Raw genomic sequence first — 24,699 nt, 5'->3', positions numbered from 1 at the left:
GATTCCTTATCTATATCAGCTTATTGAATATGATCTTTTATTTCCCCTTGAATTGTGTTTTATAGTAGATGATATGTTTGCAATACTCTGGAGGCTGAATTATCTTACAGCAGTTTCTAAATTGTGCATGTAATTGCAAATTAAACAGTAGCCAATTTTCCATAATTTCAACTTGACTACTTTTGTAACTTTCCAATGACTTCATTCTTAAAGATGGTTTAATCTGACTGCTGCTAAAGCAAACAAAAAATTCCTTTCTCATACCACCCCACAGGTTTTGCTGAAAGAAAGAGAACGTAAATTTACATTATGAAGTAATTTATTCTAAAGAGAATTATGATAGAGGGGATATGTGATTGTTTAACAAAATGTGGATTTTAAAGTTTGTATTATTTTATTCAAAAATTTATGTCATTCAGTTCACAACATCTTCTGTTTACCTGAATCTTATGGGTAAATAAAAACAATATCATATAAAAAGTATATACAAAAGAATGGGAAAATTCCTTCTACATATGTGGGATCAGTATAATCCTTTTAGAAGGGGGTATGTTTACGTGGGTCCAGAAACCAATGTAGATTTCAGTAGGAAGAATTGAGGAATCTGAGAGTTTAAAATATTCCAAGAAGTAGACATAATAAGTTTAAAGTAATAGAATTGAGTAGAGAACAACTTTAGACCAGTTTTGGCCTCTCTCGTGAGTTATTAATGGGGAAGCATAAGTCATGGATCTGGAAAGATTGATTGATACCACATAAGCATTTTAAATTAAATTTAATTATAACTTGCCTTGTTCTAGAAGTTTCGCGCCCTTTGCAAAGATTCATAAGATGTCTTTTTAAATTATTTTAAAACTTTTAAAAATTGTTGTTAAACATAAGTATTTAGATTCATTTTGCTGCCAGTGGAACTCTATTAAAGGCTTTGAGCAGCGTCATGACAGGATGGTCTCTTACCTCCCTGTAGGTGGTTGATCGATAGTCTCTAGAGATAAGGTTGAAAAACTGGAACCCTTGCCTTTCTCTATAAATCAGGTACCTTAAATCTTTTTACTGAACTGTTGACTTCAGAAGAAACAGGCTATTTAAAATAATATTTCCTACCACATTATTGTGCCTCAGTCTTTGCTTCTGCTTGTTTTCCAAATAATTGGCATTTGTCTGTTTCTGAGTAGAACTCCATTTCTCTGATGCAGTTCCTTTTCTGGAGATGGAGTGGGAAAAAATAGTGTATCTCTGTAAACTAAAATGAAGATGATGTATGGGTGCAAAGATCAAAAAAATGAAGTTCTAGTCTCCCCTTTCTGGCTGTGGATGAATTACTGGCATAGAGCTTGTTATCCTACTGTAATTGACTAGAAAACTGGACAAAATATATGAAATAATGGATTTCAGACATAGAGACAACAATCCAATATTGTGATCACTGAGACAAGGGAAACAAGTGAGGTTAGCCTCAAGATCACCTTTGCTCCATGTCTGCAGGTACTTTGTAGCTCATGGCTGAAAAGGGATGGGGGTAACTCAAGCAGGATGCTATAGTTTTGCGAAGTTGAAGAGGTGCAAATAGAAATTTGGGTAGTCTGGTAGCTTGATTTTGTGGGACAGAGTACCAGAAAAGAGGACGGTATGTAGAGACAGATTCTCGGAAATCTTCATAGGCGTTTTCTGCATCTTTGATTGAATATCAGTCTGAGCACTTGTAGGTGAAATGCCAAGAGCCAGGCAAAAGCAAGTCCCAAGATACTATTAGTTGAACAATACCTAGAACTTACACAGGGTTGGGATATGGTGCATTTTATCCAGCATGCTTAGACCATATTAAACACAAAGGGCATTTATTAGAGATCTTAGAAAGGTAGCACCTTAGTATTAAAATTAAATCATTCCTAGATTAAAAATCATCCTACCTTAGAAAGCCTAAAAACAGACTCCAAAGTATCAACAATTCCACAAGTAATTTAGTTACCTGCAAAAGAAAACACCAACTGTCTGTAAAGAAAAACGGCACAATCCAGATACTCAACAAGTTAACTATCACAATATCTGGCACACAATCAAAATCTCTAGGGGTGTGAAAAAGTAACAAATCAGCCTCATCCCAACAGGATAGCAAATTGAGGTACTTCAATGCTCTGTCCACCTACGGAGGTTTTGGACAACCAGCAAGAACTCGATGAAACATCTTTCTCAATGCTTAAAGACTGCAGTAGCAGGAAGAGCATGAATCAACGAAAAGATTGCTTAAAAGTTGATAGGATTGCATGGTTCCATGGCTCGTTCCTCCCCCACCCCCTTATTGGCTCAGAAAAGAACTGGTCCACACTCTCAGTGCAAATTTTTAGTCCTGCTTTTAGAAGGAACAAAGTAATTTTTTTGCACATACTGGAAGCATGTTTGTCTTGCCAAATTTATCTGGTAGTGATATGAGGGACTGGCCATTCTAGAACTTGCCCTGAGAGTAGAAGGCAGCAAACTGAACTTTCCTGTAGAACACAGAGAGCAATCCAGGGACTGCCGGAAGCAAGGGATTGCTAGCTCTAGGACATACATTGCAGTATTGAGACCATGAAGATACTTTCCTAGGGAAGAGGGGAGGACATTGGCATCTGTGTAATTGGGGGGATTACCAGGGCGAGATGTACATGCCCCAAAAAAGATACATGCGCAGAAAGAATCAAGGCTGCCCCTACACTTTAGCCTGGCTTTATTCTCTAAACTCCTGTAAGGATAAGCCCTGAAAGAGATCAAATAAAGTATTATATTAAATGATGATGGTTGAAAACAATTAAAAGCAGAAATTGCCAAACTAGATAAAAAAGCAAGATACAACATTGTGTATAAGAAACACAGTTTAAAGACAAATAAATTAAATGTAGCAAGATGTCAATTAATTAAGAAGACACATACCAGTCTTTAGTATGTATGTAAGGAGCTTCAAAATACATCAACTAAAAAGAACTAAAGGAAAAATAGATTAGACCATAGTTACAGTAGAAGATTTCAACTCTTACCTGGCATTAACTGATGGAACAAGAAGATAGAAAACCAGATAAAGATATAGAAAACTTGGAAAACTTGACCTAGTTGATAATATATAAAATAGTGTACCCCTAACTACACAATATACCTTGTATGTTTTCAAGAGCACTGGCACATTCACAAAGATGGACTATATCCTAGGCTACTAAACAAGTTTATGTAAGTTTAAAGGAGTGAAATCATGCAGAGTAGGTTTTCAGGTCAAAAAGGAATTGAATTTAAAACAATAACAGAAAGATACCTTAATAATTCCTAAATGTTTAAGAAATTAAACATATTTCTAAGTAATCAATTCCTCAAAGTAGGTATCACAAGGAAAATTAGAAAATATGTTGATCAAATGATAATGAAAACATATCAAAATGGGTGAGATGTAGTTATAAAGCAGCACTTTCAAGGATACTTGTAATTTTATTTATATTAAATAAAAAATTCTTAAATCGAGTCATCTTAGCTTCTCTCTTAAATTCTAGAAAAAGACCAGTTAAACACAAAGTAGTACAAATAATTATGGAAATCATATAGCTAGGTACAGAAATTCATAAAATTAAAAACATGGGAATGACAAATGTACAGAAATTAGTGAAACTGAAATCTGGTTCTTTGAAATGGTAAGTTGATAAACTTAGCTTTTCTCAAAAAAAGTTAATAAAATTGATCAAACTAGCTAGAAGAAAAGACAGAAGATACAAATTACAAATGTCAGGGATGAAAGAGGGTATTTAACTCTAGATCCTCTATATATTTAAAAGATAAGGGAATATTATAACTAACCTTTGGTCTGACGGAAAAAAATTCCTTACAAATATTTGAATAAGGTGACGGTGTTTACTGTCACCATTCCTCTTCAACATTTTATTAAAGGTCCTAACAAATATAAAGAAAAGAAAATTTAAAAGGTGCATATATCAGAACCATAAATGACCAAAAAAAAGCTGTTCAGTTGAACTAAACGAAAATTTTAAAAATTTGCTATTTAAACAATAAAAATTAGATTAAATGGAGAAAAACAAGAAAAATTATACACACACTGTAAGTAAATATTCAAAATGCATGTGTCTAATAAAGGACTTGTATCCAAAATATATGAGAAACTCATATAATTCAACAATAGAAGAAAAAATCTAATAAAATATTTGGCAAAAAAAGTTTAATAGATATTTCCTTCAAGAAGATACGTGCGTATCCAGCAAGTACGTTTGGAGATGTTGAACATTAGGGATGTGCAAATTGAAACCTCAGTGAGATAACATTCGAAACACTAGAAAGACTAAGATTAAAAATAGCATTGCTAAGTATTGGCAAAGATGGTGAAAATATAAAATGGCATAATCACTTCGAAAAATACTTTAGCAGTTTTTTAAAAAGTTAAGTGTACACTGCTATATATTGCAGCCATTGAATTCCTAGATATTTTCCCAAGACAGATGAAAACATGTCTGTAAAATGATAGCATGTACCCTATGTGAATATTATATTGCCTTTATTTGTGATAGTTAAAGACTGAAAAAAAATTTGAGTGTTCTTCCATGGTGATTGGATAAACAGAGCAGAGTATATCATATATTCATATGAGGAATAGTAAGCAGCATTGTAAAGGTATCAGTCTTAACAGTGTGTATGAATCTAAAGACTTCCTGCTGAGCAAAAGAATCCAGGCACAAAATAATAACACTGTATGATTCCATTTATATGAAATTATAGAACTGATAAACTAATACATAGTCACAGAAAATATGTCTGTTTTTGCCTGAGATAAGTGATCGGAGAAGGGATTCACTGTAAAAGGGTTATAAGGGAACGTTTTGTAAATGTTGGAAATGTCCTATTTGTTGACTGTCTTGAGGGCTACATGAACATAAGCATTTGTTAAAACTTTTCAAGCTGCACACTTAAAATGAGAGCATTTTATTGCATTTAAAAATTCCTTTGACCATATGTCATTCACAGTAATAAAAATAATTCATCCTTTTTCTCCTTTTCCAGGAGGAAAAATGCCTACTCTGGATGATTAGTATGTGCTGTTTTGAAAGTTTGTCTAGGAAGTTGAAAGAAAAATGCACAGTGAATGTTTCCAAACTTATCTTCAATGTCTTATCCTTTATACTTCTCAAATGCCTAGGATGCTTTTCAAGGCCATGTGTAAACTATCCCTTCTTTAGGAAGGCATACAGCACTTCTGATATGTGTGGCTTCAGAGATAATTTTCAGGACCCAATCCAGTAATGTTACTTTGTTTTTTCAAGGCACCCTTTTTCTGTGAATTTGTGTGATAGGAAGACATAGAAAAGGGGAAACAAAAAAAGAAAGATCAGAATTTCACCTCTTGAATTAGGAACTGAGGACTTTCTAAATTATGCAGTGTAAATCATCAGGCAAAGGAAAAATCATGGCCTAGGATGAGGTAAGGCAAGCAAAACTATTTTCTTAGCCCAGAGTTCTGTTTCTAACCCTAAGGTCTCAGGAAATTATTTTAGCTTTTTGGGCCTTAGTTTCCCCATACATAAATGTGAAAGGCTGGGCCGAGAGACTGCCAGTTCTCTTGTCTGGCTCAAAAGTTCAGTGCCAATCTATGATTGAGAAGTCTTTAAATACCTTTTCCCTCAAAGACCATCCAAATTTTGTGATTTGTTTTCAATCACATTTTTTTTTTATTAATTAAAAAAAGAATTAACAAAACAATTAGAAATCATTCCAATCTACATGTACAATCAGTAATTCTTAATAACATCACATAGTTGCATATTCATCATTTCTTAGTACATTTGCATCGATTTAGAAAAAGAAATAAAAAGACAACAGAATAAGAATTAAAACAATAATAGAAAGAAAAAAAAACAAAAAAAACAAAAACAAAAAACCTATACCTCACATGCAGCTTCATTCAGTGTTTTAACATAATTGCATTACAATTGGGTAGTATTGTGCTGTCCATTTCTGAGTTTTTATATCCAGTCCCGTTGTACAGTCTGTATCCCTTCATCTCCAATTATCCCTTCTCTTTTTTTTTTTTTTTTTTTTAATTAACGGAAAAAAAGAAATTAACCCAACATTTAGAGATCATACCATTCTACACATGCAATCATTAATTCTTAACATCATCACATAGATGCATGATCATCATTTCTTAGTACATTTGCATTGGTTTAGAAGAACTAGCAACATAACCGAAAAAGATATAGAATGTTAATATAGAGAAAAAAATAAAAGTAATAATAGTAAAATCAAAACAAAACAAAACAAAACAAAACAAAACAAAAACCTATAGCTCAGATGCAGCTTCATTCAGTGTTTTAACATGATTACTTTACAATTAGGTATTATTGTGCTGTTCATTTTTGAGTTTTTGTATCTAGTCCTGTTGCACAGTCTGTATCCCTTCAGCTTCAATTACCCATTGTCTTACCCTGTTTCTAACTCCTGCTGAACTCTGTTACCAATGACATATTTCAAGTATATTCTCGAATGTCCGTTCACATCAGTGGGACCATACAGTATTTGTCCTTTAGTTTTTGGCTGGATTCACTCAGCATAATATTCTCTAGGTCCATCCATGTTATTACATGGTTCATAAGTTTATCTTGTCTTAAAGCTGCATAATATTCCATCGTATGTATATACCACAGTTTGTTTAGCCACTCTTCTGTTGATGGAGATTTTGGCTGTTTCCATCTCTTTGCAATTGTAAATAATGCTGCTATAAACATTGGTGTGCAAATGTCCGTTTGTGTCTTTGCCCTTAAGTCCTTTGAGTAGATACCTAGCAATGGTATTGCTGGGTCGTATGGCAGTTCTATATTCAGCTTTTTGAGGAACCGCCAAACTGCCTTCCACAGTGGTTGCACCCTTTGACATTCCCACCAACAGTGGATAAGTGTGCCTCTTTCTCCGCATCCTCTCCAGCACTTGTCATTTTCTGTTTTGTTGATAATGGCCATTCTGGTGGGTGTGAGATGATATCTCATTGTGGTTTTGATTTGCATTTCTCTAATGGCCAGGGATATTGAGCATCTCTTCATGTGCCTCTTGGCCATCCGTATTTCCTCTTCTGAGAGGTGTCTGTTCAAGTCTTTTTCCCATTTTGTAATTGGGTTGGCTGTCTTTTTGTTGTTGAGATGAACAATCTCTTTATAAATTCTGGATACTAGACCTTTATCTGATATATCATTTCCAAATATTGTCTCCCATTGTGAAGGCTGTCTTTCTACTTTCTTGATGAAGTTCTTTGATGCACAAAAGTGTTTAATTTTGAGGAGTTCCCATTTATTTATTTCCTTCTTCAGTGCTCTTGCTTTAGGTTTAAGGTCCATAAAACCGCCTCCAGTTGTAAGATCCATAAGATATCTCCCTACATTTTCCTCTAACTGTTTTATGGTCTTAGACCTAATGTTTAGATCTTTGATCCATTTTGAGTTAACTTTTGTATAGGGTGTGAGAGATGGGTCTTCTTTCATTCTTTTGCATATGGATATCCAGTTCTCTAGGCACCATTTATTGAAGAGACTGCTCTGTCCCAGGTGAGTTGGCTTGACTGCCTTATCAAAGATCAAATGTCCATAGATGAGAGGGTCTATATCTGAGCACTCTATTCGATTCCATTGGTCGATATATCTATCTTTATGCCAATACCATGCTGTTTTGACCACTGTGGCTTCATAATATGCCTTAAAGTCAGGCAGCGCGAGACCTCCAGCTTCGTTTTTTTTCCTCAAGATGTTTTTAGCAATTCGGGGCACCCTGCCCTTCCAGATAAATTTGCTTATTGGTTATTCTATTTCTGAAAAATAAGTTGTTGGGATTTTGATTGGTATTGCATTGAATCTGTAAATCAATTTAGGTAGGATTGACATCTTAACTATATTTAGTCTTCCAATCCATGAACACGGTATGCCCTTCCATCTATTTAGGTCTTCTGTGATTTCTTTGAGCAGTTTTTTGTAGTTTTCTTTATATAGGTTTTTTGTCTCTTTAGTTAAATTTATTCCTAGGTATTTTATTCTTTTAGTTGCAATTGTAAATGGGATTCGTTTCTTGATTTCCCCCTCAGCTTGTTCATTACTAGTGTATAGAAATGCTACAGATTTTTGAATGTTGATCTTGTAACCTGCTACTTTGCTGTACTCATTTATTAGCTCTAGTAGTTTTGTTGTGGATTTTTCCGGGTTTTCGACGTATAGTATCATATCGTCTGCAAACAGTGATAGTTTTACTTCTTCCTTTCCAATTTTGATGCCTTGTATTTCTTTTTCTTGTCTAATTGCTCTGGCTAGAACCTCCAACACAATGTTGAATAATAGTGGTGATAGTGGACATCCTTGTCTTGTTCCTGATCTTAGGGGGAAAGTTTTCAATTTTTCCCCATTGAGGATGATATTAGCTGTGGGTTTTTCATATATTCCCTCTATCATTTTAAGGAAGTTCCCTTGTATTCCTATCTTTTGAAGTGTTTTCAACAGGAAAGGATGTTGAATCTTGTCGAATGCCTTCTCTGCATCAATTGAGATGATCATGTGATTTTTCTGCTTTGATTTGTTGATATGGTGTATTACATTAATTGATTTTCTTATGTTGAACCATCCTTGCATACCTGTGATGAATCCTACTTGGTCATGATGTATAATTCTTTTAATGTGTTGTTGGATACGATTTGCTAGAATTTTATTGAGGATTTTTGCATCTGTATTCGTTAGAGAGATTGGTCTGTAGTTTTCTTTTTTTGTAATATCTTTGCCTGGTTTTGGTATGAGGGTGATGTTGGCTTCATAGAATGAATTAGGTAGTTTTCCCTCCACTTCGATTTTTTTGAAGAGTTTGAAGAGAATTGGTACTAATTCTTTCTGGAACGTTTGGTAGAATTCACATGTGAAGCCATCTGGTCCTGGACTTTTCTTTTTAGGAAGCTTTTGAATGACTAATTCAATCTCTTTACTTGTGATTGGTTTGTTGAGGTCATCTATTTCTTCTTGAGTCAAAGTTGGTTGTTCATGTCTTTCCAGGAACCCGTCCATTTCCTCTAAATTGTTGTATTTATTAGCGTAAAGTTGTTCATAGTATCCTGTTATTACCTCCTTTATTTCTGTGAGGTCAGTAGTTATGTCTCCTCTTCCATTTCTGATCTTATTTATTTGCATCCTCTCTCTTCTTCTTTTTGTCAATCTTGCTAAGGGCCCATCAATCTTATTGATTTTCTCATAGAACCAACTTCTGGCCTTATTGATTTTCTCTATTGTTTTCATGTTTTCAATTTCATTTATTTGTGCTCTAATCTTTGTTATTTCTTTCCTTTTGCTTGCTTTGGGGTTAGCTTGCTGTTCTTTCTCCAGTTCTTCCAAATGGATAGTTAATTCCTGAATTTTTGCCTTTTCTTCTTTTCTGATATAGGCATTTAGAGCAATAAATTTCCCTCTTAGCACTGCCTTTGCTGCATTCCATAAGTTTTGATATGTTGTGTTTTCATTTTCATTCGCCTCGAGGTATTTGCTAATTTCTCTTGCAATTTCTTCTTTGACCCAGTCGTTGTTTAGGAGTGTGTTGTTGAGCCTCCACGTATTTGTGAATTTTCTGGCACTCTGCCTATTATTGATTTCCAACATCATTCCTTTATGATCCGAGAAAGTGTTGTGTAAGATTTCAATCTTTTTAAATTTGTTAAGACTTGCTTTGTGACCCAGCATATGGTCTATCTTTGAGAATGATCCATGAGCACTTGAGAAAAAGGTGTATCCTGCTGTTGTGGGATGTAATGTCCTATAAATGTCTATTAAGTCTAGTTCATTTATAGTAATATTCAGATTCTCTATTTCTTTGTTGATCCTCTGTCTAGATGTTCTGTCCCTTGATGAGAGTGGTGAGTTGAAGTCTCCAACTATTATGGTATATGAGTCTATTTCCCTTTTCAGTGTTTGCAGTATATTCCTCACGTATTTTGGGGCATTCTGATTCGGTGCGTAAATATTTATGATTGTTGTGTCTTCTTGTTTAATTGTTCCTTTTATTAGTATATAGTGTCCTTCTTTGTCTCTTTTAACTGTTTTACATTTGAAGTCTAACTTGTTGGATATTAGTATAGCCACTCCTGCTCTTTTCTGGTTGTTATTTGCATGAAATATCTTTTCCCAACCTTTCACTTTCAACCTATGTTTATCTTTGGGTCTAAGATGTGTTTCCTGTAGACAGCAAATAGAAGGATCCTGTTTTTTAATCCATTCTGCCAATCTATGTCTTTTGATTGGGGAATTCAATCCATTGACATTTAGTGTTATTACTGTTTGGATAATATTTTCCTCTAACATTTTGCCTTTTGTATTATATATATCATATCTGATTTTCCTTCTTTCTACACTCTTTTCCATATCTCTCTCTTCTGTCTTTTTGTATCTGACTCTAGTGCTCCCTTTAGTATTTCTTCCAGAGCTGGTCTCTTGGTCACAAATTCTTTCAGTGACTTTTTGTCTGAGAATGTTTTAATTTCTCCCTCATTTTTGAAGGAAAATTTTGCTGGATATAGGTGTCTTGGTTGGCAGTTTTTCTCTTTTAGTATTTTAAATATATCATCCCACTGTCTTCTAGCTTCCATGGTTTCTGCTGAGAAATCTACACAAAGTCTTATTGGGTTTCCCTTGTATGTAATGGATTGTTTTTCTCTTGCTGCTTTCAAGATCTTCTCTTTCTCTTTGACCTCTGACATTCTAACTAGTAAGTGTCTTGGAGAACGCCTATTTGGGTCTAATCTCTTTGGGGTGCGCTGCACTTCTTGGATCTGTAATTTTAGGTCTTTCATAAGAGTTGGGAAATTTTCAGTGATAATTTCTTCCATTAGTTTTTCTCCTCCTTTTCCCTTCTCTTCTCCTTCTGGGACACCCACAACACGTATATTTGTGCGGTTCATATTGTCCTTGAGTTCCCTGATACCCTGTTCAAATTTTTCCATTCTTTTCCCTATAGTTTCTGTTTCTTTTTGGAATTCAGATGTTCCATCCTCCAAATCACTAATTCTATCTTCTGTCTCTTTAAATCTATCATTGTAGCTATCCATTATTTTTTCTATGTTTGCTACTTTATCCTTCACTTCCATAAGTTCTGCGATTTGTTTTTTCAGTTTTTCTATTTCTTCTTTATGTTCAGCCCATGTCCTCTTCATGTCCTCCCTCAATTTATCGATTTCATTTTTGAAGAGGTTTTCCATTTCTGTTCGTATATTCAGCATTAGTTGTCTCAGCTCTTGTGTCTCATTTGAGCTATTGGTTTGTTCCTTTGACTGAGCCATATTCTCAATCTTTTGAGCGTGGACAGTTATCTTCTGCTGCTGGCATCTGGGCATTTATTCAGATTTCTCTTGGTGTTGGACCCAGCAAGGTTGTAATATTTTTCTGTGAAATCTCTGGGTTCTGTTTTTCTTATCCTGCCCAGTAGGTGGCGCTCGTGGCACACGTTTGTCTGCGGGTCCCACCAGTAAAAGGTGCTGTGGGACCTTAAACTTTGGAAAACTCTCGCCGTCCTGGGGGTTCGCTAGCCGAAGCGGCTTGAGCCGGCCCGGGGTCCGAACGCAGGGAGGGTTGCTGGTCGCCGCAGCCAGGGAAAGAGCCCGTCCGAATTTCCTAGTCGGCCCTGGGCAACAAGCGTGGCGGGAGGGCGCCAGCGGCAGCGGCCCGCCCGAGAGAGTGCACGTTCCCCGGGAGTCATGGGGTCACCGTTCTCCGCGGCCTGGGGGTTTCCGATCCAATTCTCTCAGTTGGTCCGGGGGCTGCGCGTGGTGTGGGCGCCAGTCGCCTTTGTTTCAGGGGACCGCCTCTCCAATTCTCCCAGCCGGCCCAGGAAGGGGGAAGGGAGTAACTCCGGCCGCTTCCCGCCCCGCCCGGTGGGGCCCGCGCGCCTCGGCATTCTCACCCGAGCTGCTTCTCTCAGCCAGCCAGCCGTTCCAGGATGGGGTACGCTGTCTTTTTTATCTCTGTTGTGGCTTTGGGCGCTTTCTGTATCGTTTCTACTCCCCTAGTAGGTGTCCTGGAGAAGAAACTAAGATCCGCGCGTCTTACTAAGCCGCCATCTTCCAGGAAGTCCCTCAATCACATTTTTAAAAACATTGACTTGTATAACAAAGGAAATTAAATGTCTATGAATTGTCTACCCAGAGGTAAGTTAACAGGTTGGATAATGCAACTGATTTTTTACATACGTACAAGGATGTGCTCTCTGCTCATTGTATGAATCATATCGTATACATCTCATGGACATATCCTAAATCACTTAAACATTCTCTGGTGGTTGGGATTTTAGCTTATTCCCATGTTTTGCACTCTTTTTTCTAAATGCTCTGTAGATGTGTTTGCATGTGTGTGTGTGTGTAAGAGTGTGTGTGTCTGAGAGAGAAAGAGAGAGATTTTCTCTTCCATTTCAAATTATTTCCTGATGGCAGAGTCCTGTGGTTGGAATTACTTGTTAAATGTTTTGTATACATATTTCAAGATTCTTGGTACTTATCGTCAGGTTATTTTCAAAACATCTAGTCAGTCTATCAGTACTGTGCGGTACTCTTCAGCGATGAATATTATAAATGTAAATCTAATAAATTGCTTTTTGACCTATTATTGCTCCTTTAATATATTTCTTTTTTGTTATCATATTGGTTTGTACATATTGGCAATTGGCATCTTTACGTGGCTGATAAGCTTATTTGTGCTGAAGACTTGGTGTTTTCTTTTTTGTATGATTGCCTAAGTTATTATCATTTTTTAGTCATATTTTTGGAGTTCAATATTTGCTTTTTAGTTTTGTTTAAAATGTTCTTTATTCACATAAGTGTTTTTACTTTTTATATAAATTCATTGATCCTATCGTGTAAATTGACTTCTCGTTCTTGTCAGTAGACTAGGCTTGCATGTGATGGTCTATGTTTTGTAGTTATAATGTTGTAATTTTGATATAATAATTTTATTAGTCTCGGATATCTGTCTTAATGTGCTATCTTTATTCATTATAGGATATAGGGATGCTTCCTTTATATGGCTTTTGAGTGTCTTTCAAAATTTATCCTTGTGGAATGGAAAATTAATTTATTCTTCTATAGAATTCTAAAAACAGAATTCATCAAAAAAACTTCTCAGATTTTCAGTATGTAAATGAATGTTGCCTTGGAATTCTTATCCCAAAATGTGAAATGCTTGTTTGATATCACTTGAAATCACAAAGTTGCTCAGTATTTGTGCTGAAAACTACCTTTTGATACTTTATTCAGTGTGCACAGAGTTTTGATAAGTATCAAAGAGGAAAGTTGTTGAACTGATGCTATTAAATGTCAAACGTCTACTGCTCTAGATGATATATTTTAGGATTCACTCTTTGACAAGTTGACTGAGGAGTTCTAATCCTCACTAGTTTACAGGAGACAGTTAAATTGTCATCAAGGATTTCTTCCTACTAGAATGAAAATATGTTTGAAGTGTTTACAGTTAATGGCAGATTTATACTGGTATGGTAGGAGAGTGATTGCATTCTGTATTTCTTTCACTTCTTGCCAAAATACCCATTGTAGTTTTTATCATCAGTGTCAAAGATTTTGTTTCATATTTAGAGCTTAATTACCAGGCTAAAACATATATACTAAGAAGAACCAGAAGAAATTAAGTATTTTGTCTTTACTTAAGCTCCTGAGTTTAGCAAGCCCTAATTTTGATTAAATTTACATAATATTTGGACGATATTTCTCAGGGAAATTACTGAGTTATGCACCATTTTATTTAGGCAACTATACCCAGCAAAAAATGCTTTTGAGCTAAAGATGATGTAAGATAAAATAAAATTCTAGGACATGCCAGGAGTATTAGAGCATATGCCAGAAACCTTTAGAAAGAAAATTACAAGATCTGAAGGTTAGGATTGCTGTGGTGGTGTAGAAAATAAAAGTGATAGATAAAAATGTAAAAAATCCAGAGATGAGGATTACAAACACAAATATCAGTAAAAAAAAAATTACAGTAAGTTCAGAAGATTAGAAACAAGTGTAGTGAGGTGTCTGCAGTTTTGTATTCTTGCAGGAGCATTTCAAGAAGAGAAACCAAAGAAATGAATGAATAAATAAATAAGTCCCAGAACCTATACAGCTCATTCTCTTCTTTCTGGATTGCATCGAAAGTCTTGTTCTCATAGTCCGAGATTTTCCTTTGGTGTAGATGCTCTTGAAATACATTAGCAATTACTTCAATTTATATTTCAAGTCAAATTTTATATCTAGCTAGAGATAGGACTTTTAAAACTAATATTTGCCCATTAAGTGCCATGAACTATGATAGAAACTAGAGATCCTGCAATATTTACCCTGCTTTCCTGTACAGTTTGCGATTTAGTAGCTAAAATATTCACCAGGCAGTACAATAGATGATATAATGGAGGAAGAGACTGCTGTTGGAGAACTAAGAAAGGACACTTTTACACTTTAAGTATAATAAGAGGAAGATCAGGGATGGAGTTTCAGAGAGGGTCACCTGAAGTACACCTTTGGGGGAGGAGTTGGAGTAGCCAAAGAGCAGGAAACATTTATTGCACAGACTTGGAGGGGATCTGGCCTGTATTTTTCCCTCCTACTTTATCTGCCATTTCCCTATACTCAGGACATTCTGGGGAAAAAAAATATCACATCTCCTAATTTTCAGCATGTCTTAAGTGTAGGGGAATAGCAGATAAAATTGGAGAAAAAAAACGGCTAGATCATGAAGGCCTTTTAATCCTGAAAGCTCAAGAGCTGTAAAAGGACATTGATCAGGAAGCAAAGTCATTAGCTTTGCATTTTAGAAAGATCATCTGGCAGTAGTAAAGCATAAGAATTAGAGGGGTAGAGGCTATAAAAAATGGATTCTATTAGGAATGATTTTAGTGACCCAGACAAATAGCATCAAGACCTGAAATGAGGCAGTGTCAGGTCAAAAAAGAGACAGACTGAAGATGTCAGGGAGCTGGACTCATTAGAATTTTATGACAAAATGCATGTGGTAGTGTTCGAAGGGGAGAGAGAAATCTACAATTAATTAACCCTAAATTTCCGATGTGATTAGCGAGAATGGTGGTATGAGTAGTAGTTTGGTATTGGCATGGAGAAAGATTTGAGATGCCTGGTGTTCGTTAAGGTGCAAGTGTCTAAAAATAAATATATATGTATTTTTATTATTTAGTTACTAATATTACATTTATTGAATTTTAAGGTAGGTATTGTTATTATCTTCATTTGATACATGATGAAAGTAAGGAAAATTGAGGTTAATACTTTAACAAAAGGAAATTTCGGTCTGGAAAATCTGGCTCTTAACTGCTCTCCATACTTGCCGTCATTCACACGGAGATCTGATTTAGGAGAAAATGTTAAATACTAGATACAGGGGATTGGGAGCTACCGACTTAGGAGTGGTAGTTGGCCTGAATGAGTGCCCTGTAAAGTACTGGGAGTTCATAGGTGCACTGAGTTACAGCCGTGTTTGTCAGAAAGAAAATGAGCTTGGGAAAGAGACTGAGCGTACAGAACAATAGAAGGAAAAGCCACAAAGAATTGTGCTATGAAAGCCATATTATAGCCATTTTTGTTTTTTCCTTCCACTTTTTTTTTGTTTCTTTATTAGAAAAGTTGTTGGTTTACAGAATAACCAGGCATAAAGTACCAGATTCCCATATACCAACCCACCACCAATACCTTGCACTGGTTTCAGACATTAGTTATAATTGATGATAGCCTATAATCATAATTGTACTATTCATTAGAGTCCATGGTTTAACTTAAGGTTCACTGTTTGGGTAGTGTAGTTCCATGGTTTTTTTATGGTAATTTTATTTCTCTTTTTAAGTAATGGGCTCATTAACAATTTTAAACTCTGGAATACACAAACAGAGATACCCACTGGTAGTCACTGGTGAGGCTTGTCAGAACAGTTACAGTTCAGTTATTCAGAAACAAAATAAAAGGCATTGGGGAATGAAAGGACGTGAGGCTGCGAATTCAGAGAACTTCCTTTACTCTATGGAGAAATGTGACTGTAAAGGCAAAACAAGAATTGGAAAGATAGAGGATAAAGGAAGGGGGATTTTGCAAGACAGGGTCAAATTTATGGGGATTTAATGATAATCTGTTTTGCAGAATTTTTCTTTAAAAAGCAGAATTACAATTTGAAATGCTTTTTAAACTTTACAGAACATTATACATCCATGGGCATACCAAGTTGGATTTCACAGTCTGGCATAGTGCAATTGAAAAAGCAGCAGGTACAGATGGTAATGCATTACAAGATCAGCAGCTCAGCAAAAACGACGTTCCCATTATCGTGAACAGCTGTATAGCATTTGTTACACAGTATGGTAAGTATCACAAAGTTTTATTCAACCCCCAGAACTCATGGTATCATTCTTATAGTTTTGAAGCGGTACCTCTGCTGAACTAAATTAAAGCCCTTTATATCTGTCAGTACACAAGTGAAAAATAAAAGCATAGCTGCTGTTCAGCTAACTGTCATTCCTTCCCTGATAAAATTCATTCAAACTATTAAGTGTACTTCCATCATTTCCTTCTTTCATTCCATGCATAAAGTTATTAGATAACATATTGAAAAGATCAGTCTTATGAAACATGTTAAAAATAGTAGATTACAGACTGTTTTTCAAAGCCTGGAATAAATCCTAGGGTAACACAATGTGCTATCATGCTAAGGCATGATTTTAAAAGTATAAACTGTGAAATTGTTGCTTTTTTTGTAAGCATGCATCCATACATAAGGTGGGTGTGAGTATGTGTATGCCTCATTCGATATGCTATTGGTCACTTATTTATATTAAGAAATGTGCTCCTTTAATCATTGTGGTGTACTTGCAACATACTTGCAAGGCATTTTTATTAATAGTTTGCAGATAAAAACAAAAAAGTTTTGTTTATACCTGCATGGTCCATCTTCATTTTTATTTAATATGCTATGGTAGTGTTTTAGGTATGCCAAAATGTAACCTTTATTCCTCGTGTTTATTTTTAAATAATTATGAATCTTTCAGATTCCTTCTTTCTGATATATAGTTCCTTAATAGTCTAAAAGGTAGAAATTTCTTAACTATATTTTTTATATATAGATGTTTTTTACCTTTTTATCTGTACATAAATGCCATCTATTTAGGTTACAATTGTGGAAAAGAGTAGCATGATTGATCTGCTATTTTGGCAGATGTCTTCACTTGTTTTGCTCCCCTAATATCAGAGGCATCTTAACTTGTTTTTTAATTTGAAAAGAAGGTGTAATCAGTGAGAGGGCTGCATTAAAACATTGCAGTGTGAGTAAATTACTTATTTATTGAGTGTCTGTTGCATGCCAACCTCTGATCTAGGTGCTAGAAAATCAGCAGTTAGTGTAAAAAGTTGAAGGCAGAACCATGGATCCTGTGTTCTGGTACAGGGAATAGACAGTAAATCGATGCATAACAAAAAGACAGAAAATAACAATTGCTATGAAGAAAGTAATCTTAGGAAATAAAAATTTACAATATGTATATTCTGATTTTTCTTTCTTCTAGGTGGAATGCCATTTTAAGTATAAATGCTTAAGTTTTTACTTATTTTATATGTAATACAAGTACAAGAATTATTTATGTCCAGATTCAGTATGTTTATGTTTACATTCTATCTACTGTAAATACGTATGTGTATTCACATAAGTGGGCATTACTAAAGGAAGTTCCTTGCTATGATAGTATGTCTATATTTTTCTCATCCCCTGTTAGTCATATTTACTAGAAAATGGGGGAGGGACGAAGTTAGTCTTCATTTATTATGGTTGCTTAGTCTTAGTGTACTTACATTTCATAGATATAAGCGAACTGTACACATATTATGTTTTAACAAGAGCAGACCCTTTTTGGAAAATTTCACATAATGTTAATTTCATAGTGGCATAGGATTTTCCTTAGACTAAAAAATGATTAAAATAACTTGACTACTGCTGTAACCAATTTAATGTTCCTCTAGGGAAATCTGAACTTTTCTTGTGTTTATTTGAATTTAAAATCATTGAGCATTAGATTGTTTTAGAGAACATTTCATACATTATAACTTCTTTCTGCTCTAGCACAATGTGCATTAACTTGCATATTCAAGTAGTAAAGCCAATGAAAGACCGTTTATGTTTAGTTATGAGCAGGACATGGGGGAATGGCCCCAATGTTACCAACATGTGTAGAAGAGAAGATTTGGTAGGAATTTAGAAAATGCCCTGGTGATTTTAGGTTGTAGGTGCCTGATTCAGGGCCTTTATGGCTTTGAAATAGCAGTTATTGTGAATTTCCTGACCTTTGTTTTAAAAATTGAAAAGCTGATTTCCTGTGCTGTCAAGGGATGGGCATAATCAAAGTACTAAATTTAAATTTTTTTCTGTGAATTTTATTGGTTTCTGGGGGAAATTATCTTAATTTATGTAAAAAATACATTCTAGTTTATATACGGTTAACTAAACTTACCTGAGTACCAGCTATTAGACACCCAGTTAAGAACATAATCCTTCAAAAACTTAGCCACAATTGCTTTTTGTGAATCTTTTTGTTTTTCTTCAGCAGTCTTATATTAAATGCCTCATGAATTCTTCTTGGCACTGTATAGGTGACAGATTTATGCAGAAAATAAGACATAATACTTGCATTCCAGGAGTTTACAGATTTGAAGATGAAAGACAAGCAAATTAGCAGATAATTACATTTCAGTGTGCACAATTCTATGGTGTAGACTTTCAGGGATTGCTACAGTGTAGGAATAAATTTTACCTAGATTAGGGGTCATCATGGAGGGGCTTCATGGGTGAGTTATGATGCTATCCTGTACCTTAAGAAAATATAGAAGCCAGTTAGAAGAAGCAGGGGAAAAGGATTCCAGGAGAAGAAAACAGGATCTGCCGAGGTGCAGAGTCACAAGATAAGATCGTCTGTTCAGGGAACGTAATGTAGTCATATGTGGTCAGAGCTCCGTTTGTTAAGAGGAGGTGAATAAAAGGGGCCAGGAGGGTTAGGGTAAGTCATGTAGGTTCTTATATATAATAATAAAATCCTGAAATTCTACCTTATAGACAGTAGTGTAGGCAGTATTTAGATTTTAAACATGAAATAGCACCAGTGGGCCTGTAGCTTAGATCTCACTGTCTCATCATGGAGGCAACTGTGAGGGCTGCATGAGAATGGAAGCAGGGAACGAAGGGAGATTGAGTGTACAAATAATACCATGTGCAATTGGAAGAAGAGAGAAGAATCTGCATGACCTAGTAATTTGTTTGTTTTTTAATATGGTTAGTGAGAAAAGAAGGTTCTTACTTGTACAGTGCTCGGCATGGGAATATCACATGTTGAGATTGAGGAATAAGGGAAAGAACCTATTGGGTTTGGAGAGGAAGGTATTGGAGGAGACAGGAAAATTGTTCTTAGCTTATTTTACTTGTATATGTATTTATATGCATGATGTGTGTTATGCGTGTGTGTGTTGTGTGTATAAAATCTTAGAAATTGAAACCTGAAGGAAAACATCCATGCAGTAGTTCAAGCAATAAGGTTAGATAGGGTCACCTAGAGAATTTTGTGAGGGACTAAAGAAAAGAGGATGTGGGCTGATTCCTGGAATCACCAGAAATTTCTAGATAAGCAAACTAATAGTAGACTGGGAGATTAGCCACAGAGGAAGAAAGACAAGGAGATATGAGATCATGATGTAACAGAAGTAATGGGATCAACAGAATTTGAACAGGAATTCATTTGGAAAGTCAAATCCTGCAGGGAGGTCTCATGAGATCAAAGATGAAAAGCATCTAGAAAACAGGATGTAATGGGTTTTCTTGACAAAGATGGTCCCAAAGGAGTGCAAATTGGGCAAAGAAGCAAAATGGTATGCTTAAAGGAATAACAGATGTGAGACCATAGAAAGAATAAGTATAAGAAACTCAGCTCACTTTGACCTTGGAGGGGCAAAGGAGGAATTTTGTGTCTGTTATCATCATCGTCCACATCCTCGCCATCATCGTCCTACTGTCCCTGTAACCGTGGCTGCGGCAACTCTTATTTTATACGACCAGCGGATGAATCAATGCTTTTGAAATAACTAATAATAGGAACTTCATCTGGAAGAAAAATGAGAACAGAAATTAAAAATATACAGATATGAAGGCAGGAGCTTGAGGAAATTTATGTCAGGGAGCCTCACTTTTGTCTATAAAACTGGATCCAAGGTATTTGAGGTAAAGGACATTTGAAGAAGATACTATGAGAAACGGAAGAAAGGGCTAATCTGGGGCTTGCCGAAAGCTAAGGATAGAATAGTTTGTTCATCGGGCTTACATTTTAATTACCAAAACCAAAAAGAAAGAAGTCTTTTCCTCTTCATACATGTTTATATCAACTCTTCAAATAATGATTTCTTCATCTTGCTCATCATCCCACCTAAAGATTTGTTCTATTTTGAAAATATCAATGTGGATTTTGATTTTAGACTAATTTTTTTTTTTCCAAATAACCTTTATTTGAAAACGAAGGTCTAGGATGCAAATATATCTACCAAAAGAATGGCGATCCTGCGCGCATAAGAGAGCTCCTGGAGAGTTTCAAGAAGGATGCCAGAAGCTTTAAACTGAGAGCTGGGAAACATCAGCTTGAGGACGTGACTGGTGTATTGAAAAGTTTTCTCTCTGACATAGACGATGCACTTCTTACCAAGGAGCTCTATCCATATTGGATCTCTGCTTTAGGTAATAAATAGAATACACAACCTAATAAATGCTTGCCATGAATTTCAATATTTAAATATTTTAAGTTTTCTTTAATTAAAAACAATAAACTATAAAAGGGCTTAGAAGAGAACGTGAATAAATGTCAACAGTAGTGTGTATCTACCCCAAAAGAAAATTATATGAATTGCTAAATAATATTTTATGTACTTTGTTTTCAGTAAATTTCTTAGTACTTACTTTGCTTTAACTTTGAAAGTGTCATATTCAAATCCATGTATGCTATTAATTCCTTAAAAAAATTAATACAAGATTAGTTTCGCATGATTCCCCCATTGGACTCAGTTTTACTCTATCATTTATTCTGTGTTGCATTAGTGTGCATATTGTTTTTAAAATCTTTCTTACATCATTTTCCCTAGATTCCATATAGTGAAAATAGTTTTGCTGTACTAAAAAAACCTATTTAAGAAATGACCTAGAAAAATAGTTTATTATATCACTCATTGGGTCAGATTGACTTCAGTAAAACCAATTTTATGTCTTTTAATTCAAACACTGAATTGAATGTTCTCATTTTATTGTAACATTCAACAGTAAAGATTTTTAAATATAAGCGTTGCCTTTAACCCCATCTTTCTAATAAAGCTAGTTCTATTTTCTCACATTATTTTATAGTGTTCATTCCCACATATGTGTAATTTGTATATATATAGCATCTTTGTAAGTAATTAAACATTTGCCATATTTATACAAAATTTTTAAAATGATGTTTTGTAATCTTCATTTTTCAGTTTTAGAAATTTATCAATGAACTGTAACATAATTTAATAATTTACTCTGTTTCTTTTATATATTTAACCTGTTTCAGGATATTTTGGAGAATTGCCTTTGAATTTGATTTTATGATATTTGTTTAATCTATATTAATTTTGAGATTGTATAACAAAACATGCACAGATTGAAAACTTATCTCAAAAATGTGCCAGCAAGTATATAGAAATATTATAATTAAAATAGCTTTTCATGATATAGCTACTTAATTAGAAGTCTTATATTTGCTTCCTCATATTTTTCAAGTCATTAAAGTTCACTCCAGTCAGTCCACACAAAGGTTAGAACAAGAAGAGTTAATTGTATATTTCTCCGGGTTTTAGCGTGGAATGAGATATGTACATCTCTGTATGACCAGGTACCCTATATCCTCACTTTTGCTCTAAGAAAATTTCATTGTAATTTATAGCCAAGGTTATTTATGGTATCTCCATTTAGAAATGTTTACCATTTGTCTTTATTGTGAAACCAGTTATTGAAATATATGACCGGATGTTTTCACTACTATTCTTTACTATTGTCAGTCTACCAGGAAGAGGTAGTTGGCAAGTGGCAGGAATGTTGTCAGAGAGGAATGTATTCATGTTTCATCTGTATGTGAAGGCTCTGATAATTCACTTGAGAATGTTTTGAATACTGAGTCAAGTAACCTTTCAGCCCTTTGCTTGTAGAGCCAGTATAGCTTTCCCAGCCCATACATGTATCCAATTTGAATCTGGGGCACGTCAGAGAATAGACTGAAAATCTCCAGGTGATTTTGTAGGAGAGCTGTCTGGGGTCCTGGTGACCTGAGGCCAAAACTTTCTCGCACCTATTTCAATGATACAAGACCTGTTCTTCTAAGAACATTTGGAAATTGTCTGAATTTGGTGGCTACTTGAATTACTTGTTCTGTTTTCTACGTGTTCTGAAATCTTTCCTGAGTATTACTTTCAGTTTATTTTTACGTTGAAAAAATCTGTTTTATTCTTATAAAATGTGTGAAAATAGGCTGTACTAGCTGAATTCACTTTTAAGTGCAGTATTACTTAAGAGTTTGTTAATAAATACAGTTTTTCCTACAATTAACAACTGGTTAACATGAAGGTAAATGCTTGGATTTTGTTAGAGATGCTAAACTATTCTTAATTCATTTCCAGTTTGTTCTATAAATGTGATTTGGGTGTTTTTCCTCCCTTACTTTTAGAGTGTCGTCTACTAGTGCAGTGAAGTCCATATGACCATGTTTACCTTTATAGATCTTATATTCATGCTAAGTCAGTACAAAAGAGATATCAGTTGTGGTTTAGAATAGGAATGTACTTGAAAAATGTGTCAGAGAGTTTCTTATATCCTCAGGGATCCTAGTGCCCTTTACAAGAGACCATGTACTTTTAAAGAATCATTAATGTGCTGCCGGCTTTCTGTGAATAAAATAACTAGGGCTAAGCAAGAAATGAAAAAGTCTTGTTTTCAAAGGTGGTTGTGAATTGAGAAAGAATATACGATTCCCTCCAAATAGAAAGTCAACACAAGTTATTTACTTAACAAATGGTCTTTTGTTTCCCCTGTTTATCTAGTATGCTTACTAAACTACCACCAAACATATTCTGGAGTGTAGAACTTTGTAGAACTGGTTGGCAGTCCTGTCTCTAGTATCTCTTAAGGCTAGAAGAGTGAAGGGTAACCCCTTCCCACCCTCCTCTCCATGAGCCAATCATATTCTGTCTACTACAAAGGCAGGGGGCCCTTCTCCTTCTAAGTCTGAATCATTGTTATTAGGGCCAGCACATGGCTTTTTCCATTATTCCCTCATCTTTTCCAAAGAATTGAGAATAATAGGGCTGGTAAATAACCTTACACATGGATCTGAGGGTCCTTGCTAACATTTCATAGCTCTAGGATGGTTCATAGCTTTGAGAAGACCTTTATGATTTTGTAAGGAAAGAAGTATCAGAAATGTCATTTTCAAATACAAATAATGAAATGAAATGTTTACATAGCCAGAGTTAAAATACTTTTGCTTTATTACTTCAATTTGCACTTCAATTTGAGTAATTAATGTTTTCACTTGAAGTTCAACAGTCCAAAAAGTCGAAGATAAAAATGCAAAACATCCCTTCCCCTATTCAGAAAATCATTTATTTTTAAATTACAAAGTATAAGAACTATAGCATACAGCCTAAAAAATTTATGTAAATACATGCTTTTCCAAAATTGTAGACATGTACTTTAGAAGTTTGAATGTTTTTCTGCTGAAAATTTGTTGTTTCCCTTATTGAAATCTAATTTTAAATATTGTTTTAAAGTACTGATAAAATGAAAACTTATGACATAGATTATTAGTTACTGTGTTAAGGTAAACCTAATTTATTTTCTTTCCAGATACCCAGGATGATAAGGAAAGAGCTAAAAAGTATGGAGCCTTTATACGTACTCTTCCAGGAGTCAACCGAGCAACACTGGCGGCTATAATTGAACATCTGTATAGGTGGGTGGATTCACGAACTTTTCTAGACACTTCAAATATGGCACACAACGAATTATTATTGCTTAAATGTAAAGTTATATGATTAAACCTCTGCATGTGTCTGTTAACCTGTCACCATATTTTAAGAACTGTTGCAAAATGAAATTCCTGTTAAACTATTATTTAGCCTTTTTTTTTTCTATGTAATTAAATCACGCAGATAAACAGCACTGGAGAATCTCTTACATGAATCAAAAATATTCACACAGAGCATCCTAAAATTCATCTAGTACACAGACGAAAATTTAAGAGCTCATTTCGGGGAGGGAAGTTGGAGGTGGTGGTGGAAAGTACAGGAACTCTAGAGCAGGAATCTGTCTGGGAGCACAGGGCTTTCTCACGGTAGACACTTCATCTCTTCATAACTCTGATCTCCTCATTACCATTTTCTATTTTACATAACCCTTATATTTTTGAGTCAGACCATAGATTGGATGAGGCAAATTTAAAAGGTAAAAATATTTTCTATGTCACGGCACAAAGGCCCCCTGAATTTGGAAAGATAGGTGGAATATAATGGTGGCTTGTGAAATGAGGTCTGAGGATGAGAATATTTGACAATAACCTTTTAAGTTAAAACTAAAGGTTTATGTGTTTGTTTTTCTG

The 24,699-nt window shown here is 35.0% G+C and overlaps 1 protein-coding gene across 6 annotated transcripts in view; it reads left to right on the top strand.

Annotated features, from left to right (window-relative positions):
* The window catches only part of ARAP2 (ArfGAP with RhoGAP domain, ankyrin repeat and PH domain 2), a 267,935-nt gene that overhangs the window by 186,861 nt on the left and 56,375 nt on the right, over positions 1-24,699 (top strand). For all 6 annotated transcript variants that reach the window (XM_077136560.1, XM_077136561.1, XM_077136562.1 and 3 more), the window contains exons 21-23: positions 16,211-16,374; positions 20,559-20,771; positions 23,949-24,054. In XM_077136560.1, the coding sequence (XP_076992675.1) occupies positions 16,211-16,374; positions 20,559-20,771; positions 23,949-24,054 (483 nt within the window). The remainder of the gene's footprint in view (positions 1-16,210; positions 16,375-20,558; positions 20,772-23,948; positions 24,055-24,699) is intronic.

The sequence above is a fragment of the Tamandua tetradactyla genome, chromosome 19 (assembly GCF_023851605.1).
Source record: "Tamandua tetradactyla isolate mTamTet1 chromosome 19, mTamTet1.pri, whole genome shotgun sequence".
NCBI lineage: Eukaryota > Metazoa > Chordata > Mammalia > Pilosa > Myrmecophagidae > Tamandua > Tamandua tetradactyla.
Note: the sequence above shows the minus strand (reverse complement) of the source record. Positions and strands in the feature narration are given on the sequence as shown.